General features: G+C 43.4%; 1 protein-coding gene across 2 annotated transcripts in view; it reads left to right on the plus strand.

The window, feature by feature from the left end:
* The window catches only part of LOC126295506 (autophagy-related protein 9A-like), a 166,426-nt gene that overhangs the window by 92,548 nt on the left and 49,985 nt on the right, over positions 1-23,893 (plus strand). For both annotated transcript variants that reach the window (XM_049988085.1, XM_049988086.1), the window contains exons 10-12: positions 7,351-7,504; positions 12,126-12,368; positions 22,376-22,687. In XM_049988085.1, the coding sequence (XP_049844042.1) occupies positions 7,351-7,504; positions 12,126-12,368; positions 22,376-22,687 (709 nt within the window). The remainder of the gene's footprint in view (positions 1-7,350; positions 7,505-12,125; positions 12,369-22,375; positions 22,688-23,893) is intronic.

The following is a 23,893-nucleotide window of genomic DNA, read 5'->3' on the forward strand; positions in this document are numbered from 1 at the left end:
AAAGAATCTCAAAAGTGAATTGAGGTATATTTAATTATTGGTAGAGGCAAGTTAATTTGAATAATTCGGTAATTTCTTTACATTATATTTTTGTTCTGTTATGCAAGTTCGTTCACCAGGAAGTAAAATGCCAACCTACCTTCGTTCTCGCGTGTTTGAGCTGCAAATACTACAGTATTACATTTTCCTTGAGACACGCGCGTATTAACACAGTTTAGCCTTGAGTGATAGGCTTACCTGCAGACAGACAATTAAGTTCCTGTACTTGGCACATTGTGCCTCCCACACGGTTTCTGTTAACAGTTTGTGAAACTTTCTTATTGAGCATTTCTTACCGAGAGTAAAAAATGTCCTCTACCGTTCCTTTATAGCAGTAACTGTAGCATGAATAGCCGATTTTTACATCTCGCAACCTGCTGGTACGTGATGTTTCCAGCTGATCTTCACAACTTTTATTTTGATGAGCAGATTACTACACCATCCCAGGGAAATGGTACCATCTGTTCCATGCTTAGCTACTATGTCATCAGTACAAGCAGATGAATCATGAAGGCCTACTTTTTATCTAAAATGTGTCACAACTGTAGGGCTATTTCAAGAAACTTGCATTATTAACCTATGACTTCCTTTAAAATGTTCCTACATCGTAAAAGAAGTGTCAATGCTTCAACACAAAATCAGACGCATCATCAAGACTGAGAGAAAAGTTTCACAGATAGGAAATGGGGGTAAAAGCAATTAACTGAAAACAAAAATGAATTGCTACTTTTTTTTTTAATTTTTGAAGCACACCGTAAAATTTATCTCTGAACTGTCAGCTTTAAACTTTATATATTTTTCTTCCAAAATGGTGTGTTTTCAATCTCTGACATATTTGTAAATAAAAAATGGCACACATTTTCATACTATATATTGCTCACAGAAGTAGGCTTTACAAAATGTTGTCCCTTCTAGAAATCTAAACAGTGAATGGAATTTATCATCCAATTTTTTCTGTTGCCCATATTTATCTAAAAATGCTTTAGTCTGTCACTTGCGTACAGTAATTGCTTGTTTAAGGTACCAAATTCCTTGAAACTTGTAAATGTAGGACACTCTGTGAGTGTTGGCGAAAGCAGAGTCATCTCACAGTCACCACAGTCAGTTTCTGGTGTTTCACCCGGATGTAACTGGCTACATATGCCAATGCTTGTCTGGCATTCCTTACATCAGCCTCTTCACCACGACCACCACCACCACCATTATCAGCAAGGACACTATACAAAACATTTTTGTCAGATTTGCAACCGTCTTAAGTGGAGTGAAGAAAGCTCTCATTACGTGATCCCAGAAATTGCCTTAAATTGCTTAATGGCATGCATCCTTACAGTCATCTAATGAATTAATAGGTAGGGACATGTTATTGATTGTAACTGTTTTCAGTGTTGCTTTGAACTGAAGGCAAGTTGGGTAGGTGTTGGGACACCATGTTGCCTCGCACAACAAAAAACATTTTCGGGTGGATCTCAATCGAAGGCTGTCGTGCTTAAAAATTTGAAGCCAATTTTTTTAAAATATGTTCCAAATGAATATTAGTAATCTTATTTTAATTTTCCACCCACTTACAAAACTGAACATTTTTGTCTTAAACTGAACATTTTTGTCTTGTCTCTCCTTGTTCCTAGCTTCAGCACTTTTCAACTTTTCATTTCCAGGGCACACTTGGAAAAATTGCAATCTTGTGGATAACAATGGAAGCTGTTTAGTGAATTGCATAGGCAGTCTATCTTTTCAACAAATTCTGCAGTATATATTGCCTCTGCAGGTAAAATATTAAATGCTGCATAGGTCTAAATTACGGGAGCAACTGTGTGACTAAGCTGGGCTGCAACAACTTAACTTAGTAAAAAAAATCCTTAAATTCAAAATGACTCCTCTGCAATTTTGAGAAAGTCTTGAACATCATCTGCTGTTCCAGGAGAAAAGTCATCTGAATAAATTCATAACTGGGCTCTTTTTTTTAAAACCCAAATTGTATTTTATTTCCTAGTAGACCATTCCTAGTATTCTTTACCAAGTGTGAGGTGACATTTCTCACTGTAGAGTTTCTTCCATGCTCTGGTCAGTTGTGGCCTGGTCCCGGACTGTACGAACTATCGCGAGCCGTATTTCTTGCAGTTGCCTTACAACATGGTTAATGAGAGCTGAATTATTCCTTGAAACTGAGTTCTGAGTGATGTAATATGCTGTAACCTGCTTCCAACTCTCATGTATGCCGCTGACCAGGAGTATCAGCACATGGCCCTAAGTCCTGAAACCTTGCTGTTATTTGTTGCTTGCTCACATCGTAATACAAACCGCTCTCCAAAGACATTTCAACAAAGAGCAAATCACAACATTTGACACTGTTGCACATTGCATTTATTACATTCATCACGGCAGGATTCAGTCCTGGCTCAAAAGGTACAATAGACAACAGAGAGGCCTTGCAGATGGTAGGCAACGATGAACTGACAGGTGAGGGCTTCTCTTGTATCAGGACAGGGCCGATATCTCATCCACATTGCTGGTCAGTGGGTGTCCCTTAACTGGCTGTTTGTGAAAACTCTGGCAACACAATTTAAATTTTTTTATGAAAGAGAAAATATTGCTACCATACAAACCATTGAGTGTTTTTAGTTCATTTTTTCCTAGATGTAGCTTTGTTTTAAGTTTTTCTAGCCCTGTTAAAATATTTCAATGAATCTTGTACATTTTTGATTTTCTGGGACATAAGTCTGCTTTTGAAACCTCCATTACTCAAAACTCCACTTTTCTCATTAAAAGATGTTTCAGCTAACCGTGCATACTGACCATCTGTAGGTTCATTTTGAGAGGGAACAAAATATTTACAAAGTGTATAACACAGTGTGTTAAAAGGTTCAGCACAACTAGTGCTCAGTAATTCACTAACAGTGGTTTCATCCGATCCACTTCTAGTATTAGCAGCTTCATAACGAACACTCGTCAAATGTTTTGGAAACTAGTGCCTGTTTAGCATGTGCTCGGTTTTATTCGTGAAGTTTTCTTCAAAGAAATGTTCCTCGAAAACAAAAGTGATAGGACAGTCCACATCAAGCGACGGCTCGCAAACACTTTCCTGCACCAGAAGCGACTCTTGAAATTTTGTGGGGATACCTGTAGGAATGCTGGTTGTTAATATCCACATGAAAAGCATGAGAATTCATAGGAGTATTTCAGTGTATGAAATATTCTGAAAAATAGTTCAAAATATTCACTGTTACAACTGTTAATGACACATCAATCTTATTTAAATAACAAACAATGAAACCAAACAGCTTAATTTGTGATAAAAAATAACACATTTCATTTATATATAATTAAAATACTGTAAATCGGATATCTTACCTCAGCATTAATTGTAAACTCTTTTTGAGTGGTAAATCTTACGGAATTTTAACTGTACAATCCTATTATAACCAGGATGTAACAAAATATAATTTGCATATGCAGATATGAAATGAGAAAGACTATAAAAAGAAACCAAACTGCAGATTGCAGTACAGAATGACACAGTCGGATCACGTCGGACAGCTTGTCGGATTGTCGTGTGGGCTCCAATTGATCAGTTAGATAGCTTCAAGGCTTGTATAGTGGCTCTAGTGATCTGGAGATGAACTTCTTGGCACATTACCAGTTTTTCTGTGTAGCTTTCACTCTTGTGGCGGCTCTGGACTAAGTGTCCTCTAGTGCTACAAAGGAGTCTCCAGCGGCAGCGATTCTGCCTTGTCGCACTCGGAGCCACTCCACTACGGGACTTGGTGCAGACGCCGCCTAGTCGCAGCTCCGACATTGTCGTCACTGCTATTGTACGAGCTGGACTCTGTTTCTTGCTACATCACTTGTAATGAATCTCTGTATGTTAGGAAAAATGAACTTAAAGTGAATTTGTTACGTTAATCGTTTCTTCTCCTGTCCAGTTTTCCTACGACGACTGTTGCCACACCACTATGTAGCCCACCTCTCTTTACCGTCGTATACGAAGATGTACTTGACACGGACTGTATTTGCAGTTTTGCTGGGCAGAATACACATCCACATTGACCAGTCCATGTGAAAGGATTACCTTTTTTACACAGTCAATGCAGTGGCTGCGTGGTGTCTGCTGCAGCTCCCCGAAACTTTCGGTATTCGATACTGTCCCTAAGGAGGACTGTAACTGCTTCACGTCTGTCAACCCGGTCAGCACGGCTGTCGCTTATATCTGTTTGTCGGTCTGTCGAATCCCTGCAACAGAGTTAATGTGGCCCGAGTATTCGATTTGTGGTTTGAAAAAACTTTGCTTCTCTAAGTTGCTCTTGAACCCACTGTCCTTCAGGACCTAGAACACGAAACTCTCAGATTCGTTAAATGTCCTTCCGGCATGTATCCAGTTGTGACAGTGTCGCACTGTGCACATCCTGAGCCGGCTGCTTCAAAAAATGCTGGAAGATCACAGGTGCCAAACACCAGTCTGAAATTTAGAGAGGCCCTTGGGAGTATTTACCACTAGAACTTTTTGACAGGGCTGGTGTGAGGGAAGCTCTACAGCTACGCCTCAGCCAGCTCTGTTTTGAAGAAGTACCTCTCCCCCACTCAGTTTTGTGAGGAGTTACTCGAGCCTGAGAATGGGATACTCTCAAACGTTTTTTCAACTACAACTAGTGGTGTGGCCCACTCACCAGATATGACCGGTTCGATAACTCTGACTCGGCCGAACAGTAGTTCCTACTTTATCTGGCCCTGATGAGCTGTAAAAAGTCACGGCTCTGCCAGACACTCGAGTGTTACGTGAGTGACCGATTTGGCTTTTATGGATCCGAAAACGAAAATTTTGTGGTTGGCCTCGTGTAACGTCTCTTTTCTTCTTAAACGGGACGTTGTCTGGCATCAGGTGTACGAAAGCTCAGATTGAGAAGCTGAAACTTTGTAAGCCATCTAGGCCAAATAAATTTTCTGCGATGTTCCTATTTACTACCAAAAATCAAACTGACTGCAGCACCAGTGTCCTCTGGTAGCCGGATTGTCTTGTCCTTAATTGTAAGGTCGATAGAAAGCTTAGCCCCCAATGAGTTACTTTCTTCAATCTCGATAACATCCGTGGGTCTGCTTTGCTGGGAAGAGGGGCTTTGCTGTGCAGGCGGAGGCTGTACACCCCTCTCACTCGCAAACGTGTTAAAAGTTCTACCGAGCTGAGCACTCGTCCTGACAGCATTTCTTAAAACAGTCGGAGCACGACAGTAGTGGTCCCCAGTTTTTCGACTTCGATTGGAAAGTTTGCCACCTGTTCAGTGTTTTTGCAACCTACTGTTGCAGGCGAGATCAAATTACGACTGAATCGTCATCTCTCAGCCACGTGTCATTGGTGACTGCTGCTGCATCTGCCTGTGTTTCTAACTGCTCGGTTCTTGCACCTCTCTCAGCTTTTTTTTTTTTTTTTTTTTTTTTTTTTTTTTTTTTTTTTTTTTTTTTTTTTTGCTGTGCCGTCATCTGCGCAATGCTCACTTGAACAATATGGTCATGTGACTGAGTTGAATCCATTATTAAACTGCTCCATTTTCTGTGTTAGGATTGAAAGAACATTGAACCAATTACTGACATTATTTATTACTCACACCATGAATATACAAGTCCAATTTGCATGCTTAAGTTCATTCTGATAAACAGTGTCCAGATAGTCTGACGAAGTGTAGACAGTGAATGACGGAATATGCCAGAGTGCTAGTCTGTAATCCGCAGCGCGGTCGTAAGTGTCGATCGTCAACTTCGTTAGCAGCACAGCACAGCGAAGCGAGATGAACTGACTGTAGGGCGGGCGCAATCATTTGAGTAATGCCACTCTCAGTAACTGCGCCTTCACGATCATGGTGGTGGCCGAAGGCGAGAATCGCTTCCCGGTCATGACAGTTCACCCTCTATAGGCCGTATTCGAGTCCGTCTGTGTGGCCAGCAGTGATTCCTGGTATGCTGTGCCTAGTAATGTCTTCGTCGATCTCTGTGGTGGATTGCCCAAAGTAGTTGTATCCGGGCACGGTGCTATCACTGCTCGGACTGTCTCCCTTCTCGTATCTGGCAGCAATGTGAAGCGGCAGTCACTACAGAGATTTGCTTTGAGAGATTGATGTTTGAGTTGTATACGTCTCATAACATAGATATAGAAAATTGCAAAATTTTGAGTGCCACGTGGTCTCATCGTAAGAATAAAACACGGCAGGCCCCAGAGTCGGCAAGAGCACAGTGCTGGCAAGTTAACTGCTTAATTATTAAAATAAAGGACACTAATTCGAATCTCGGGCAGCATAGAGACGGAATGGCAGGTTTCTCTGAAAGTGCAGATGTGGAGTGAGTGGTTTCCACAATTTATCGAGCTGGAATTCCTCGTCTCTGTCGAGCCAGTCATCTGTCGAATTTATTTCCACGGGTTCCTCGAGCATCGAATTCCGATAGGGTGTGGCTGTGGCCGGTATCTCGGCTTTCCCGTAATCTTTGGGGATACAGTGTTTAGCCACAGCAGACTTGTCGAGCTGTGGAAGGTGTGTGTGTCCCAGCTGTTTGATGCACTAGTTTCACCTCGGCCCACTCGGAGGAATTACTGTTCCACGCCTTTGCTGCCTGGCATTCTGACACTCGCCTTCTGTGGATTTGCCGACTCGGCAGTTACTACATTTTATCCTTAGGCGCATAAAATTATATGGATATCTGACACTCTTGTGCCAATTGCCTTATCTCTGTCGTGCACACGTCTACAACAAACTGTATTGCTGTGACAGGTGATTTTAATTTGGTCACTGACTCATCTGAAGACAGTTGTACGATTATCTTCCCAAGTATTGAAACAAGATTTAATACTGTCACAGTTGTACACCCAAAATATGATGAAGTATGTATCTGCTGGAAGAACTTAAAGAACCACAAGAAAATGCGTGCTTTATAGAAGTAAGATAATTCATTCCCTTCAATAAATTTGAGTTTACTTTATTATCCATTTGTTGTCTACATCAACTATCAGTCATTGGTAGCAAATAGTAAGAAATGCTCAACACTCGTACTGTGGGAGCTGTGAATCACTGCGTGCATGGGCGTGTGTGCCTCCTCCCTCCCCCCTCACCCCCCTCCCCACACACACACACACACACACACACACACACACACACAAAATTCCTAATACAACAACTGGATGCATATTGTTCTTCGTAACATTTCAAACAGCTGTACCCCACATTGTGGCAGTACTTCCTCAGTTTGTGGCCCTAACGGCAGCTCGATTATTATTATTTTTTATGTCAAATTGTCCCTCTAACTCAGCTGTCTGCTCAAATGGTGTTCCGGCAGATCGTTCATCCCAGATGAGAACTTGGTGTTCTGCCCCGAGAAGCTGATGACGGCGGTGCTGGCCCACGCACACTACCTGCCCGACAGCTGGCGCGGCCAGGCGCACACGGCGCGAGTCCGCGACGAGTTTGCCCAGCTCTTCCAGTACAAGGCGGTGAGTAGCGGACGCAGTAGTAGTAGCAATTTTATTCACATGTGGCAGCTTCAACAAAATATAGGGTGTGTTGTGCTATTACAGTTTAAGAAGCTTCAAACGATGTAATTGAGGACTGACATATCAGTTTTTGTCTATCTGCCAGCCATTCACCTTATTACATCATCTGTCCACTGGTATTAGTTTTTAACTGCACCACAGGCTTTAACTGTGTGCTTACTTAAGTTTAGCAGGAGTCTTTGTTCCATTTTTGCATAGTAAGTAATTTTCCAATGATTACAATCGTTCTTGAATGGCACCGTGATGGAGAAACTGATTTCAGCCGTGAGGTAATTGAGCATATGTTGTTTATGGAGATTTTGTGCCATGTTGAAAAATAGTGTCACCCGGGAAGTTCAGTAGTTATGAAATAACATTTACCTTTCAACTTATATCTACAAGTGAGCTCATTCTTAGCTTTATGACTGTTTGGCAATCAATATTGACATTTCTCTGAATAAAATTTAATAAACTTAGTCTCCGGGCGGGGACTACTCAGGAGGATGTCGTTATCAGGAGGAAGAAAACCGGCGTTCTACGGATCGGAGCGTGGAATGTCAGATCCCTTAATCGGACAGGTAGGTTAGAAAATTTAAAAAGGGAAATGGATAGGTTAAAGTTAGATGTAGTGGGGATTAGTGAAGTTCGGTAGCAGGAGTAACAAGACTTCTGGTCAGGTGACTACAGGGTTATAAACACAAAATCAAATAGGGGTAATGCAGGAGTAGGTTTAATAATGAATAGGAAAATAGGAATGCGGGTAAGCTACTACAAACAGCATAGTGAACGCATTATTGTGGTCAAGATAGATACGAAGCCCACACCTACTACAGTAGTACAAGTTTATATGCCAACTAGCTCTGCAGATGATGAAGAAATTGAAGAAATGTACGATGAAATAAAAGAAATTATTCAGATAGTGAAGGGAGACGAAAATTTAATAGTAATGGGTGACTGGAATTCAAGTGTAGGAAAAGGGAGAGAAGGAAACATAGTAGGTGAATATGGATTGGGGCTAAGAAATGAAAGAGGAAGCCACCTAGTAGAATTTTGCACAGAGCACAACTTAATCATAGCTAACACTTGGTTTAAGAATCATGAAAGAAGGTTGTATACGTGGAAGAACCCTGGAGATACTAAAAGGTATCAAATAGATTATATAATGGTAAGACAGAGATTTAGGAACCAGGTTTTAAGTTGTAAGACATTTCGAGGGGCAGATGTGGACTCGGACCACAATCTATTGGTTATGACCTGTAGATTAAAGCTGAAGAAACTGCAAAAATGTGGGAAATTAAGGAGATGGGACCTGGATAAACTGAAAGAACCAGAGGTTGTACAGAGTTTCAGGGAAAGCATAAGGGGACAATTGGCAGGAATAGGGGAAAGAAATACAGTAGAAGAAGAATGGGTAGCTCTGAGGGATGAAGTAATAAAGGCAGCAGAGGATAAAGTAGGTAAAAAGACGAGGGCTGCTAGAAATCCTTGGGTAACAGAAGAAATATTGAATTTAATTGATGAAAGGAGAAAATATAAAAATGCAGTAAATGAAGCAGGAAAAAAAGGAATACAGACGTCTCAAAAATGAGAGCGACAGGAAGTGCAAAATGGCTAAACAGGAATGGCTAGAGGACAAATGTAAGGATGTAGAAGCTTATCTCACTAGGGGTAAGATAGATACTGCCTACAGGAAAATTAAAGAGACCTTTGGAGAGAAGAGAACCACGTGTATGAATATCAAGAGCTCAGATGGCAACCCAGTTCTAAGCAAAGAAGGGAAGGCAGAAAGGTGGAAGGAGTATATAGAAGGTTTATACAAGGGTGATGTACTTGAGGACAATATTATGGAAATGGAGGAGGATGTAGATGAAGATGAAATGGGAGATACGATGCTGCGTGAAGAGTTTGACAGAGCACTGAAAGACCCGAGTCGAAACAAGGCCCCCGGAGTAGACAACATTCCATTAGAACTACTACGGCCTTGGGAGAGCCAGTCATGACAAAACTCTTCCAGCTGGTGAGCAAGATGTATGAGACAGGCGAAATACCCTCAGACTTCAAGAAGAATATAATAATTCCAATCCCAAAGAAAGCAGGTGCTGACAGATGTGAAAATTACCGAACTATCAGTTTAATAAGTCACAGCTGCAAAATACTAACGCGAATTCTTTACAGACGAATGGAAAAACTGGTAGATGCGGACCTCGGGGAAGATCAGTTTGGATTCCGTCGAAATGTTGGAACACGTGAGGCAATACTGACCTTACGACTTATCTTAGAAGAAAGATTAAGAAACCAGATGTCCGTCATAAAAGTCGAGGGGCATGAAAGGGTAGCAGTGGTTGGGAAAGGAGTGAGACAGGGTTGTAGCCTCTCCCCGATGTTATTCAATCTGTATATTGAGCAAGCAGTAAAGGAAACAAAAGAAAAATTTGGAGTAGGTATTAAAATTCATGGAGACGAAGTAAAAACTTTGAGGTTCGGCGATGACATTGTAATTCTGTCTGAGACGGCAAAGGACTTGGAAGAGCAGTTGAACGGAATGGACAGTGTCTTGAAAGGAGGATATAAGATGAACATCAACAAAAGCAAAACGAGGATAATGGAATGTAGTCAAATTAAATCGGGTGATGGTGAGGGAATTAGATTAGGAAATGAGACACTTAAAGTAGTAAAGGAGTTTTGCTATTTAGGAAGTAAAATAACTGATGATGGTCAAAGTAGAGAGGATATAAAATGTAGACTGGCAATGGCAAGGAAAGCGTTTCTGAAGAAGAGAAATTTGTTAACATCGAATATAGATTTATGTATCAGGAAGTCTTTTCTGAAAGTATTTGTTTGGAGTGTAGCCATGTATGGAAGTGAAACATGGACGATAACTAGTTTGGACAAGAAGAGAATAGAAGCTTTCGAAATGTGGTGCTACAGAAGAATACTGAAGATAAGGTGGATAGATCACGTAAATAATGAGGAGGTATTGAATAGGATTGGGGAGAAGAGAAGTTTGTGGCACAACTTGACTAGAAGAAGGGATAGGTTGGTAGGACATGTTTTGAGGCATCAAGGGATCACAAATTTAGCGTTGGAGGGCAGCGTGGAGGGTAAAAATCGTAGAGGAAGACCGAGAGATGAGTACACTAAGCAGATTCAGAAGGATGTAGGTTGCAGTAGGTACTGGGAGATGAAGCAGCTTGCACAGGATAGAGTAGCATGGAGAGCTGCATCAAACCAGTCTCAGGACTGAAGACAACAACAACAACAACAACAACAAACTTAAGATTCACCCCACTCACAAAAAAAGGGGGAGGGGGGTGGTTTATCTGGGAAATGTGGAATTGGGTGGTAAAAATGCAGATAATTGTGTAACCGGTGGGGGGACGAACATATTTAATGTAGACAAAATACAATTCAGTGATTGCTCTTAATTTAACCACCCACTTAAAAGAATAACTTACAAATAACAAAAAATTATTTGATTCGGTAACAAATCTAAGTTTATAACTTGGAACAACATTTTGAAGCAATTGTTTCTTCATGTAGTCAAGATGATTCATTTTACATTCATCTATTTGTAGAAGTCGCAAATGTAATGGTCTTTCCCGGCTCCTGCACACTCGAGGTGAACCCTTGTGTTACCAAATATTCCATAAAGCCCGATGTGCCATTTAGACTTCACAGCATAATAGTAAAAGTTACTTGGTCTGCTATAACAACATGTCACTTACTTTTTTCAGTCGCTTCAAATAAATACGAATGAACGTACATAAAGACAATGTGGAGTGTTGTCGGAGGTACAGAAACGTGCCGAGTGTGTTGTCGGTGTCACACCACTATTTAGAGTAAGATTCCCTGTGCCTGTTACACAAAATAACACTCATTTGCTTCTTTCACAGCCCACACCACTATTCTGTGATACGTACATTATGTCGGCATTTATCCAGCTCGGGTGGAGGAAATGGCTGGTGAAGTTCTTGGTTTGAATTCAGATTACACCATGCAGTTTTCATCCACTGGGAAGTTCTGTAATGGTGCAGACTCTATCACAAAAAGAAAAAGACAGAGAGATCAATTATGAAAGTATAATTCCAACATCGCATTACCAAAGGATCAGTAACAGTTTGTCTTATTTTATCCTCATGTTTCTGTTTCAGTTGCGTTGACAGTTTGGATTAATGGTGAATGGTTTGGAATGTGTTTCATTATTGAACTGATACCTGAGTCGGCCTAAAATGATTGATGAAATAACAAATGTACATTTTGGACTATTCACAAAATTCTAAATTGAACATTCTTGTGTCCTTAATTTAAGTACCTAATGTTCTTTACTGTTCCTAACTGTAGACATTTCACTTACATTGGGTTGAAGTTGAACAGTTGTGAATAGCTTGAAACATACAAATGTTAATTCATTAATAATTTCACATCCACTCGTGTAATGGTTTGAGAATGAGTGGACATGTGAGAAACTGGTTACCATTATTCCAAATTGTTGGTCGAACTGACAAAAAAAAAATTAAGGAAACTAAGAATTAAAGAGAAAAAAGGAAAAGTTGTCGAAGTATCGGCCTGTCCTGTGCCCTAGGTATATGTATTGGAGGAACTGGCTTCACCGCTGGTGACGCCGTTCGTCATCATCTTCCTGCTGCGGAGGCACGCGCTCGACATCGTCGACTTCCTGCGCAACTTCACCGTCGAGGTGGTCGGCGTCGGCGATGTCTGCTCATTTGCCCAGATGGACGTCCGCCGACACGGCAGTCCCGCCTGGCAGGCAGGCGCCCCCGATCCGGATGTCGGCGCGACCCCGGCTCGCGACCCCTACGCCCAGGTCGGTGCCACATGTGCGCAGTTCGGTGCCAGAGAGTAAGGATCAAGTGCGCGTCCACAAGTGACAGATCGCCAGCAGCGATCTGTCGTCCACGTTCGGTCTCTCACTTGTGGCCCACTTGACACGAGCGATTTGAGGTCGGTTCCTTCTCGGTGAAAAGGAATGTCAAAACGTTGCGACGTGTGTCTCACTGGTGAAACAGTGGGGAGTGATAAATTACCACATGCTGTGAGAATGTGCAGCAGTCTTGTGGGAATTTAGGTAACAGAATGTATCCTCTCTGTACCTCGTACGTGTCGGTGGATGAGAGGCATGGCAGTTCGTATATACTCAATTTCCTCTACACGTATTATCGTAAAACTGAATTTGTGTATTGTCATAAAAATAACATTGCAACATTAAGCTAATTTAGGCGTATGTCATTTAAAAGGCTGTTGATGATTGTTGCTACTGAAGTGTTAATGGCAAGTGCCACAATCTGATACCTGAGAAACTTCGCTCGGTGGCAGAGGAGTCAAAATAAGCACACACCTGTCAGCTTATTTGTATATACTTTACTGTTTCTGAGAAAATGACCGTAAAGATTTTTCGACTGAAATTAAATGCCTTTTAGCACATGACATTATGGGTCCAACTGGTAGCCTAGTGACTAGTGACTTAGCCTCTCACTTTCGCAACCAGTGTTTGAAATATGATTATTTATTTGTTTATTTATTTATTTTATTTTATTTGTATATCTACCTGTGTCTACATGTATGTTTCTTATAAAGTTAGGGGATACAGGTGTGTTATAGTAATTGTAAAATTACGATTAGGTTTCTATATATAATAGAAAGAAACTTCCACATGGGAAAAATATATTAAAAACAAAGATTCCAAGACTTACCAAGCGGGAAAGCGCCGGTAGACAGGCACAATAAAATAACACACAAACACACACACACAAAATTTCTATCTTTTGCAACCAGCAGTTGCTTCTTCAGGAAAGAGGGAAGGAGAGGGAAAGACATCCTACCAAGCCCCCACAGAACGTATCTCTGCCTACGTAGATCAACACCTTCAACCCATTACATGCAGTCTCCCATCCTTCATCAAAGACACCAACCACTTTCTCGAACGCCTGGAATCCTTACCCAGTCTGTTACCCCCAGAAACCATCCTTGTAACCATTGATGCCAATTCCCTATATACAAATATCCCGCACGTCCAGGACCTCGCTGCAATGGAGCACTTCCTTTCACGCCGATCATCTGCCACCTTACCTAAACCTCTTTCCTCATCACCTTAGCCAGCTTGATCCTGACCCACAACTTCTTCACTTTTGAAGACCAGACATACCAACAATTAAAGGGAACAGCCATGGGTACCAGGATGGCCCCCTCGTATGCCAACCTATTTATGGGTCGCTTAGAGGAAGCCTTCTTGGTTACCCAAGCCTGCCAATCCAAAGTTTGGTACAGATTTATTGATGACATCTTCATGATCTGGACTCACAGTGAAGAACAACTCCAGAATTTCCTCTCCAACCTCAACTCCTTTGGTTCCATCAGATTCACCTGGTCCTATTCCAAATCCCATGCTACTTTCCTTGACGTTGACCTACATCTGTCCAATGGCCAGCTTCACACATCCGTCCACATCAAACCCACCAACAAGCAACAGTACCTCCATTATGACAGCTGCCACCCATTCCATATCAAACGGTCCCTTCCCTACAGCCTAGGCCTTCGTGGCAAACGAATCTGCTCCAGTCCTGAATCCCTGAACCATTACACCAACAACCTGAAAACAGCTTTCGCATCCCCCAACTACCCTCCCGACCTGGTACAGAAGCAAATAACCAGAGCCACCTCCTCATCCCCTCAAACCCAGAACCTCCAACAGAAGAACCCCAAAAGTGCCCCACTTCCCGGAACTGGATCAGACTCTGAATGTGGCCCTCCAGCAGGGATACGACTTCCTAAAATCCTGCCCCGAAATGAGATCCATCCTTCATGAAATCCTCCCCACTCCACCAAGAGTCTCTTTCCGCCGTCCACCTAACCTTCGTAACCTCTTGGTTCATCCCTATGAAATCCCCAAACCACCTTCCCTAGTCTCTGGCTCCTACCCTTGTAACCGCCCCCGGTGTAAAACCTGTCCTATGCACCCTCCCACCACCACCTACTCCAGTCCTGTAACCCGGAAGGTGTACACGATCAAAGGCAGAGCCACGTGTGAAAGCACCCACGTGATTTACCAACTGACCTGCCTACACTGTGAAGCTTTCTATGTGGGAATGACCAGCAACAAACTGTCCATTTGCATGAATGGACACAGGCAGACAGTGTTTGTTGGTAATGAGGATCACCCTGTGGCTAAACATGCCTTGGTGCACGGCCAGCACATCTTGGCACAGTGTTACACCGTCCGGGTTATCTGGGTACTTCCCACCAACACCAACCTATCCGAACTCCGTAGATGGGAACTTGCCCTTCAATATATCCTCTCTTCTCGTTATCCTCCAGGCCTCAATCTCCGCTAATTTCAAGTTGCTGCCACTCATACCACACTTGTCATTCAACATTATCTTTGCCTCTGCTCTTCCGCCTCGACTGACATCTCTGCCCAAACTCTTTGCCTTTAAATATGTGTGCTTGTGTGTGTGTGTGTGTGTGTGTGTGTGTGTGTGTGTGTGTGAGAGAGAGAGAGAGAGAGAGACTGCTAGGGAAGCAAGCTTTTGGCCAAAAGCCCTTCTTGTGAATTAGATCACACACACATACAAACACATGACCACAGTCTCTGGCTGCCAAGGCTAGACTGCACGCAGTTGTGCCTGATGGGAGAAGCAACTGGGTGATGGGGGTAAGGAGGAGCCTGGGTAGGGAGGGGGAGGAATGGCAGGGTAGTGGTGGGGGATGGTAAAGTTCTGCTTGTGGGGGGGGGGGGGGGGGGATACAGGGCTGAGCTGGAGAGAGGGTAGGCCAGCTAGCTGCAGTCAGGAGCTTAGATACGAGGCACACGAGTGGATAACGAGAGAACTAAAATGATTGTGAGTGCACTTGCAGAATAGAAGGCTGTGTAGTGGAAACAGCAAAGCGATAGATGGGTGAAGGACTGCGACTAATAGAAATTGAAGCCGGGAGGGTTACGGGAATGTAGTATACATGGAGGGAGAGCTCCCACCTGCACAGTTCAGAAAAGCTGCCATTGTAGGAAGGATGCAGATTGCACAGCCTGCAAAGCAGTCATCGAAGTGAAGAAAGTTTTGCTCGGCAGCATGCTCAGAAACTGGACGGTCCAGCTGTTTCTCGGGCACAGTTTGCCAGCGGGCAGACAGCTCGTCGGTTGTCGGGCCTGTGTAGAATGCGGCACTGTAGTCGCACCTCAGGTCGTAGATAACATTATTGCTTTCACGGGAAGCCCCGCCTTCGATGAGACAGGTGATGCCTGTGACCGGAATAGAGTAGGTGGTGGTGGGAGGATGTACAGGACAGGTCTCGGATCTAGGTCTACTACAGGTATATAAGACGTGAGGTGAGGGCTTGAGAGCAGGCGTTGTGTAGGAATGGAAGAGGATATTGTGGACATTCTGTGGGTGGCAGAATACCTCTGTGGGAGGGCCAGGGAGGATACTGGGTAAGAAATTCCTCCTTTCAGGACACAATAAGTATTAGTTAAAAAACTGTCAGAGAATGTGATTTAGTTGCTCCGGTCTTTGGTAGTACTGGGTGTCGAGGGAGTGCTCCTCTGTGGCCAGACAGTGTAACTTTGGGAGGTGGTCGATGACTGTAGAGATAAGGCACAGGAGGTCTGTTCCTGTACAAGCTTCGAAAGGTAATTACTGCGTGTGGCGACCTCATTTGACCCTCAGTATATTTGGAGACGGGCTGCTTGTCAGTACAGATGGGACTGACACAGGTGGCTAGACTGTATGGAAGGGACTCCTCAGTGCGGAATAAGTGGCGGCAGTTGAAGTGGACGTTTTGCTGGTGGTTGGTAGGTTCGATGTGGACGGAGGTACTGATGTAGGCATCGCGGAGGTGAGGTGGTGAGGTTCTGTAGGGATGTGGATTGCGTGTGCTCAACTTCAAACCAGATTCTGAAGGTGTCGTCAGTGAATATGAACCAGGTGAGGGGTTTGAGAGTCCGTGTGATTAGGAAGGATTCCCCTAGATGGCCCAGAAATACGTTGGCATCGGATGGTGGCATACAGGTGCCCGTTACCGTACTCCGGATTTGTTTCTAGATGATTACTTCAAAGGATAATTAATTGTGGGTGAGAATATAGTTGGTCATGGCGACTAGTTAACCCTTCAGGTAGTGAAGGGAGACGAAAATTTAAGTCGTGGGTGACTGGAATTCGAGAGTAGGAAAAGGGAGAGAAGGAAACATATTTGGTGAATATGGATTGGGGGAAAGAAATGAAAGAGCAAGCCGCCTGGTAGAATTTTGCACAGAGTACAACTTAATCATAGCTAACACTTGGTTCAAGAATTATGAAAGAAGGTAGTACACATGGAAAAATCCTGGGAATACTAGAAGGTATCAGATAGATTACATAATGGTAAGACAGAGATTTAGGAACCAGGTATTAAATTGTAAAACATTTCCAGGGGCAGATACGGACTCTGCCACAATCTGTTGGTTATGAACTGTAGATTAAAACTAAAGAAGCTGCAAAAAGGTGGGAATTTAAGGAGGTGGTACCTGGATAAACTGTAAGAACAAGACATTGTACAGTGTTCCAGGGAGAGCATAAGGGAACAATTGACAGGAATGGGGGAAAGAAATACAGTAGGAAAAGAATGGGTAGCTTCGAGGGATAAAATAGTGAAGGCAGCAGAGGATCAAATAGGTAAAAAGACGAGGGCTAGTAGAAACCCTTGGGTAACAGAATAAATATTGAATTTAATTGATGAAAGGAGAAAATATGAAAATGCAGCAAATGAAGCAGGCAAAAAGGAATACAGACGTCTCAAAAATGATATCGACAGGAAGTGCATAATGGCTAAAAAGGGATGGCTAGAGGACAAATGTAAGGATGTAGAGGCTTATCTCACTAGGGGTAAGATAGATACTACCTACAGGAAAATTAAAGAGTCATTTGGAGAAAAGAGAACCACGTTTATGAATATCAAGAGCTCAGATGGAAACCCAGTTCTAAGCAAAGAAGGGAAAGCAGAAAGGTGGAAAGAGTATACAGAGGGTCTATTCAAGTATGACTTACTTCAGGACAATATTCTGGAATTGGAAGAGAATGTAGATGAAGATGAAATGGGAGATATGATACTGCGTGTAGAGTTTGACACAGGGCTGAAAGACCTGCGTCGAAACAAGGCCCCTGGAGTAGACACCATTCCATTAGAACTACTGACGGCCTTGGGAGAGCCAGTCCTGACGAAACTCTACCGTCTGGTGAGCAAGATGTATAACACAGGCGAAATACCCTCAGACTTCAAGAAGGATATAATAGTTCCAATCCCAAAGGAAGCAGGTGTTGACAGATGTGAAATTACCGAACTATCAGTTTAATAAGCCACAGCTGCAAAATATTAACGCGAATTCTTTACAGATGAATGGAAAAACTAGTAGAACCCAACCTTGGGGAAGATCAGTTTGGATTCCGTAGAAATATTGGAACACGGGAGGCAATACTGACCTTAAGACTTATCTTAGAAGAAAGATTAAGGAAAGACAATCCAATGTTTCCAGCGTTTGTAGACTTGGAGAAAGCTTTTGACAATGTTGACTGGAATACTCTCTTTCAAATTCTAAAGGTGGCAGGGGTAAAATACAGGGAGCGAAAGGCTATTTACAATTTGTACAGAAACCAGATGGCAGTTATAACAGTCGAGGGGCATGAAAGGGGAGCAGGGGAGCAGTGGTTGGGAAGGGAGTGAGACAGGATTGTAGCCTATGCCCGGAGTTATTCATTCTATATACTGAGTAAGCAGTAAAGGTAACAAAAGACAAATTTGGAATAGGAACTAAAATCCATGAAAAAGAAATAAGAACTTTCCAGTGAGGGGCAGACTGACTCTGGGGTGAGGTTTTGTAAGGGCCTGAGGATTTGAGGAGGAGCAGAGATCTTGCTGGATTTCTGGGATGGGGTTATTGTAGCAAGCTTTCTAGGCGGATGAATCTGACACCATGTGGAGTCCTGCCAGATACTGCCAGGTAATCGTTGCAGTTCAAAATAAAAGTGGCGTACTCTTTGTCAGCAGGTAGGACCATTTTGAGGTGGTGGATTGTGGTTGTTTCTTCAAATGTAAGGTTAACTTGCAGCATGTTGAGGAATTTGGGGAATGCCTGTGAGAAAGGTTCCAAATTAAGAAATTGTGAAAAGTTAACGGATAGTGATTTGGGGGCACTGGGGTGGATCAAGGATGGATGGAAGAGTGATCATGATTTTGTGACTGGTTGCTGCATATTTGGTAATTTTATGGTTTACGGTCACTTCACGGCTTGGGAACCACACGCAGCCCACCATTCATAACATGGCAATGACTGTGTTTTCTGTAAGTCCGATTGATCCTCGAGACAGCCAGTAGCACGTATCCCAAATGGCTCAGTCGCAAGGGGTGGATTCCTGAAATCCGTTCAAAGTTGAGTTGAACCACTGAACTAAATGCCAATGGCTGAGGTTATGGTGAGGTTTTCAGTGCCTATTGGGCCAAATGTTATGTCGCCGAGTACAGAGCGGTGTTTCACCAGCCTCTGCACACAGATTCTGAACTGGGATGGTCCGACAGGGTTCAGCATCGGTCTTTGGTTGTACCTGATAGGTAGGGTTGGTGGCAAAAATGTGTTCCCACTGTAGGGACCAGGAGGAGGAGAGAAGATCCTTAACAAGTCCTGCATAATTGAATTTAGGTGTGGGGCAAAAGTTGGGGTCTGTGGAAAGAAAGAACTGCTGATACTTCTGTGGGGCTAAGGCTTTTGTAGGAAAGATTCGTGACTGTACTTATAGTCTGTTTAGGTTCTGGATTCTGTGTAGTGGTGGGTGTGTTTTTGAGCTGGGGTAATTGTGTTGGTCTGCACGGCAGAGTTTGTCTGCTGTGAGTGGATGTGGAGGAGATTTGGAGGTTGTTACAGAGGGGGTGGAGAGTGTAGACAAAGACGGAAGTCGCAAGTGAGCAGGGCGGAGAGTTTCTTGATATGATGGTGTGTGTGTTGCTCTACTTCCTGGAGGGCAACAATTTATGGGTAAGATGGATCAAGTAATTTGGGATTGCACATATGAAGAATTCTACAAATGGAGACAGAGAGCTACTGTAAGGAAATGTGGTTGTGATTTACATTATTTTGTAGGGCTGTGTTGGTAAAGAGTTAAGAACTGGCGGAAACTGAACAGGTGGTCACAGGGGAAGGACGGCTTGCACCCAGAGATCAGTAATCTGACAGTAAGGCCATTTTGGAGGATTCCACGTGCTAAGCAACCATGCAGGAACAGTATGTGGGACTGGCTCTGACTAGGGATAGGAATCTTTTCTGTATTGGTGCAGATGGAACGAGGGAGGATTCGTGTCGGAGTATAAAAAATTCTTAAAAATATGTGAATAGCGTGGAAATAAAAGTGAAAATATTTGCAAAGATACAAGCAGTACCTCCACTTTGACAGTGGCACTACCATTCCACCCTTCACAATTTAATTATATTGGATACAGTGATACAGGAGTCTTTCTTATGCCGAAATCATTTGGTTTGTGTATTTAGTGACTTCAAAAAACCGTACAGAACTTCTCGGGGGTACGACGTTCTTTGCCAAGTTCACGTGTGGGGACTACGTGGATGTTGACCACTTCTTAGCCAGCCCTAACTCTCGGACCGGCTCTTTTGGTATTGCGTTTGTGATGCCTCATTTGACTGCTGTGTTTGAGAGAATGGGGTCCCACAAGGCAGTGTACTAACTGTCACAGTGTTTGTTGTTGATATTAGTGATTTCGTCCGCAGTGAGGAGCCGTGTCAAATTCTCCTCGTTTGCGGATGATTTCGCAATCGTCTTCTCTTTATCCGATCTTACCGTGATGATGAGGCAGCTACATCAGGAGGCTGGAAAGCTGGGTCAAGACAACTGGTTTTCAGTTCTCACTAGAGGAACTATCTGTGTCAATTTTAACCGTACGTGAAGTTTTAACCGACCAGACCTCACAGTGGGAGACAATATTTTACGTTTTCGATAGACTCTATGCTTTTTTTGTTTATTATTTGACTCAATATTAACTTGGCTCCCACAGCTGAAAGACTTATGAACAAAGGGCTTCCTGTCGCTGAACATTTTGAAATGCCGTAGTGAAAAAGCATGTGTAGCTGACAGTTCCCGCTTCCTGCAGTTTCGTAGGGCATTTGTTCAATCGCATTTAGCTTATGGCAGCGTGGTCTACAGATCAGTCCTTACTTCCTATCTCAAGATGTTAGATGCTGTCCACTATTAGGGCATTCAGATGTAGACTGGAGCCTGTCTGACCGTCCCAGTTCAGAGTCTGTGTGCAGAGGCTGGTGAACTCTGGATTTGGCAGCATATCATTTTGGCCCAATAGGCACTGAAAATCTCAGCATAACCTCAGTCATTGGCATTTAGTTTAGTGGTCCAACTCAACTTTGAACAGATTTCAGGAATCCACCCCTTGCGACCGAGCCATTTGGGATACGTGCTACTGGCTGTCTCGAGGATCAGTCAGACCTACAGAATACACAATCACGGATGGAACACACTGCCATCTTATGAATGGTGAACTCCACGTGGTTCCCGAGTCGTGCAGTGACCGTAAACCGTAAAATTACCTAATATGCAGCAACCAGTCACAAAATCGTGTTTTATTTATTCACTTTTGCAAATAGATTTCAACTGATTAACAGCCATCATAGGTGCTTTCAACCAATATGTGCCCTGAGTAATAATACTGTCTTAAGCAGAGGTCAAGAGTGCTGTTGGATTACATTGGAATGTAATGGTGGACATTTTGCAGAACAAGTAATGCACAAGTGATTCCCCAGGTGTACTTTTCATGTACTGTACATATATGTCCTGAAGCTTCTGGAGAGGGTATCAGTAAACAGTTCTCTTCACTGTGGGGACTGTACTGTTTATCCATTTAAAGTGCCCATCCAAAGCTATACCCGAGTTGTTCGTCTTCTTCTGATACAGTGAAAATGTGATATTTTGGAGGAGAACAGGAGGCAGAAGTAACTCCTGATGGGATATTAAAATGTCTTTCTATTTGATTTAAGTTGTAAGTTTTGCACCCACCGCAACACTGAAGACAAATTGTTATTTGTCTATATGACGATAGTGCCGATATCTCCGAGCTCAGCACGCAGTGCAGCTCACGGTCATTGGCACGGAAATGATATTTGCAGGACAGAACTGATGAGGTGTCGTTGCCAAATGAGGAGCCCACCTGTGTGGCATCACTTAGACAATATGTTGCTAGGGTAACTTCTTATTCTTACAGGTAACTGTTACCCGAGTAATTTTGAAACTGTGTCAATACACTATATGAACATTTCGGGTGTGTAATTTCTCTAAGCAAAATGTCAAAGCTGATGATCTTGGATGCTTTGTAGTAATGTAGTAATGTCAGTACTGTGATACCGCAGTTGTCTGTGGCAAGTGTTGGGTCGTCAGTTGCCTCAACTAGTGCAGTGTTGTTGGGACTGTGGTACTTAGAAAACTGCACTTGCATTTGTCATACAACACGATCCAGGCAGTAATTTGTGAACAGTGTATTCCAGGGATTTTGATACAGGGGTAGTATACTAATTGGCTAGTATTCACAAGGCGATCGGTCATTTTCTTCTCAGGGATAGGTCCAACAGTGCTTCTTTGCCACCAGTGACGAAACATTCCATTCCCGAGAGGTTGGTAATGACACAGCAAGGCGGGAGGCAACCTGCGTAACACCTCAAGGTGACCGACCTTGTTGCGTTTCAGGGTACTGAGAAATTAAATGTGTTGTCAGTACGCAGGAGATCATTGTGCGTGCGTGCCAGAATCCTGACCACAGCTCCCACTGCACCGGCAGGCCGAGGACGGGAAGACGGAGCTGTCGCTGGTGCACTTCACGCTGACCAACCCCGAGTGGCGGCCGCCGACGGCGGGGGCCCGCGGCTTCGTGGCGGCGCTGCGCGAGCGCGTGCTGCGCGACGTGGGGGCGGCCGGAGGAGTTGCGAGACCGGGCGGCGCAGTGCCCGCGACCGTCGCCCCCGACGCCGAAGGCCGGGTGTCGCCCGACACGGCGACGGCGGCCGCTCTGGGCCTGGGAACCCACCGCCTGCCGGACCCCGCCTACGACTACTCGGAGTCACTCGGCTCCATCTCCGGGCTCGGACTGGGGGTGAGCTCGCCTTCCTCCTGTGTCCCAATGTAGCGCTTTTTTCCACAAACTGGGTTTCGACGTGTCTGATTGAAAGGGTGCAGAAACTCGCTTTAAGAAACCTCGGGCGTGTTCACGACAAAATTTCAAGTTTGGTACAGGTGTAGTGTGGGTATCGATATTGGCTCTTGTCTTGCTTTATTTTTTATGTCAAAAATTGCGAGGTACCATTTCATTAATTTTGTCGTACCCAAACCTGTTTCAGCACTTTCTGTGCTAAATTCAGTATGCTTTATTGATTTTCTTCCTGAAAATTATCATTACTTGATAACATCTTGTAGAGGTTATAGGGATGTGGCTTGTAGCTATTTACATGTGCAGATGAGTGATAATTGGGTGCCCAATTTTGCATTGGTTTATGTTTACAATTAAAGACACTTGTGTCACCAAGCTGAAACCTTGAATGTTTTGTGGGATATGCCTCATTTTATGTGACTGTGTACTTGCATACTGAGAACACTCGTACATCTATCACTTGCATATGGATGGCTGCTGTCATCTCTAGGCACTGTGGCAAGGTATGTAGTGTAACTTGTCTGTGTGTGTGTGTGTGTGTGTGTGTGTGTGTGTGTGTGTGTGTGTGTGTGTTACACTCTGTGTTCTGTCCTCCCTGTCTCGTGCCCTTTACAGCCAGTCCTAGTTCAGGATCGGTATGGTACTTTGCCAGTTTCACGGAAAAAGAGGCTTATGTGAATATAGGCTATTATTTTGGTGTGGTTGTCACTCCCAGAGGCATTTTAAAGCTACTGCCAGCAGGAACCAGTTACCCCTTCTGTCTGTGTACATAGCACAATTGAATGTGACAACATTTTTGAAAGTGTTTGCACATTGTCTCTGAGGTTGGAGCTTGGGAACCAGCCTGGTTTTTATATCGGTGGATATGCAAAACAACATCCAGGCTGATGGGTATTGACCTCTGTCATTAGTTTGCGAGATGGATTTGATCTGGGGCCAGCACACCTCCCAGTGCCCCAGGAGTGAGTTCTAAAAGTGCTCACCAACACAGACTGATCTCTCCTTCCATGTAACTGTCTGGAAAACATTGGTCTTATAGCCCGTATTGTTCTTATAGTTTCTGTATCTTGATGCATTTCCTCATTGCTTCATAATTTCTTGGCTTTCTTTTATTATTATTATTATTGGACTTAAAAATTTTCTCACAATTAT

This window comes from Schistocerca gregaria, chromosome 11 (assembly GCF_023897955.1).
Source record: "Schistocerca gregaria isolate iqSchGreg1 chromosome 11, iqSchGreg1.2, whole genome shotgun sequence".
Classification (NCBI taxonomy): Eukaryota; Metazoa; Arthropoda; class Insecta; order Orthoptera; family Acrididae; genus Schistocerca; species Schistocerca gregaria.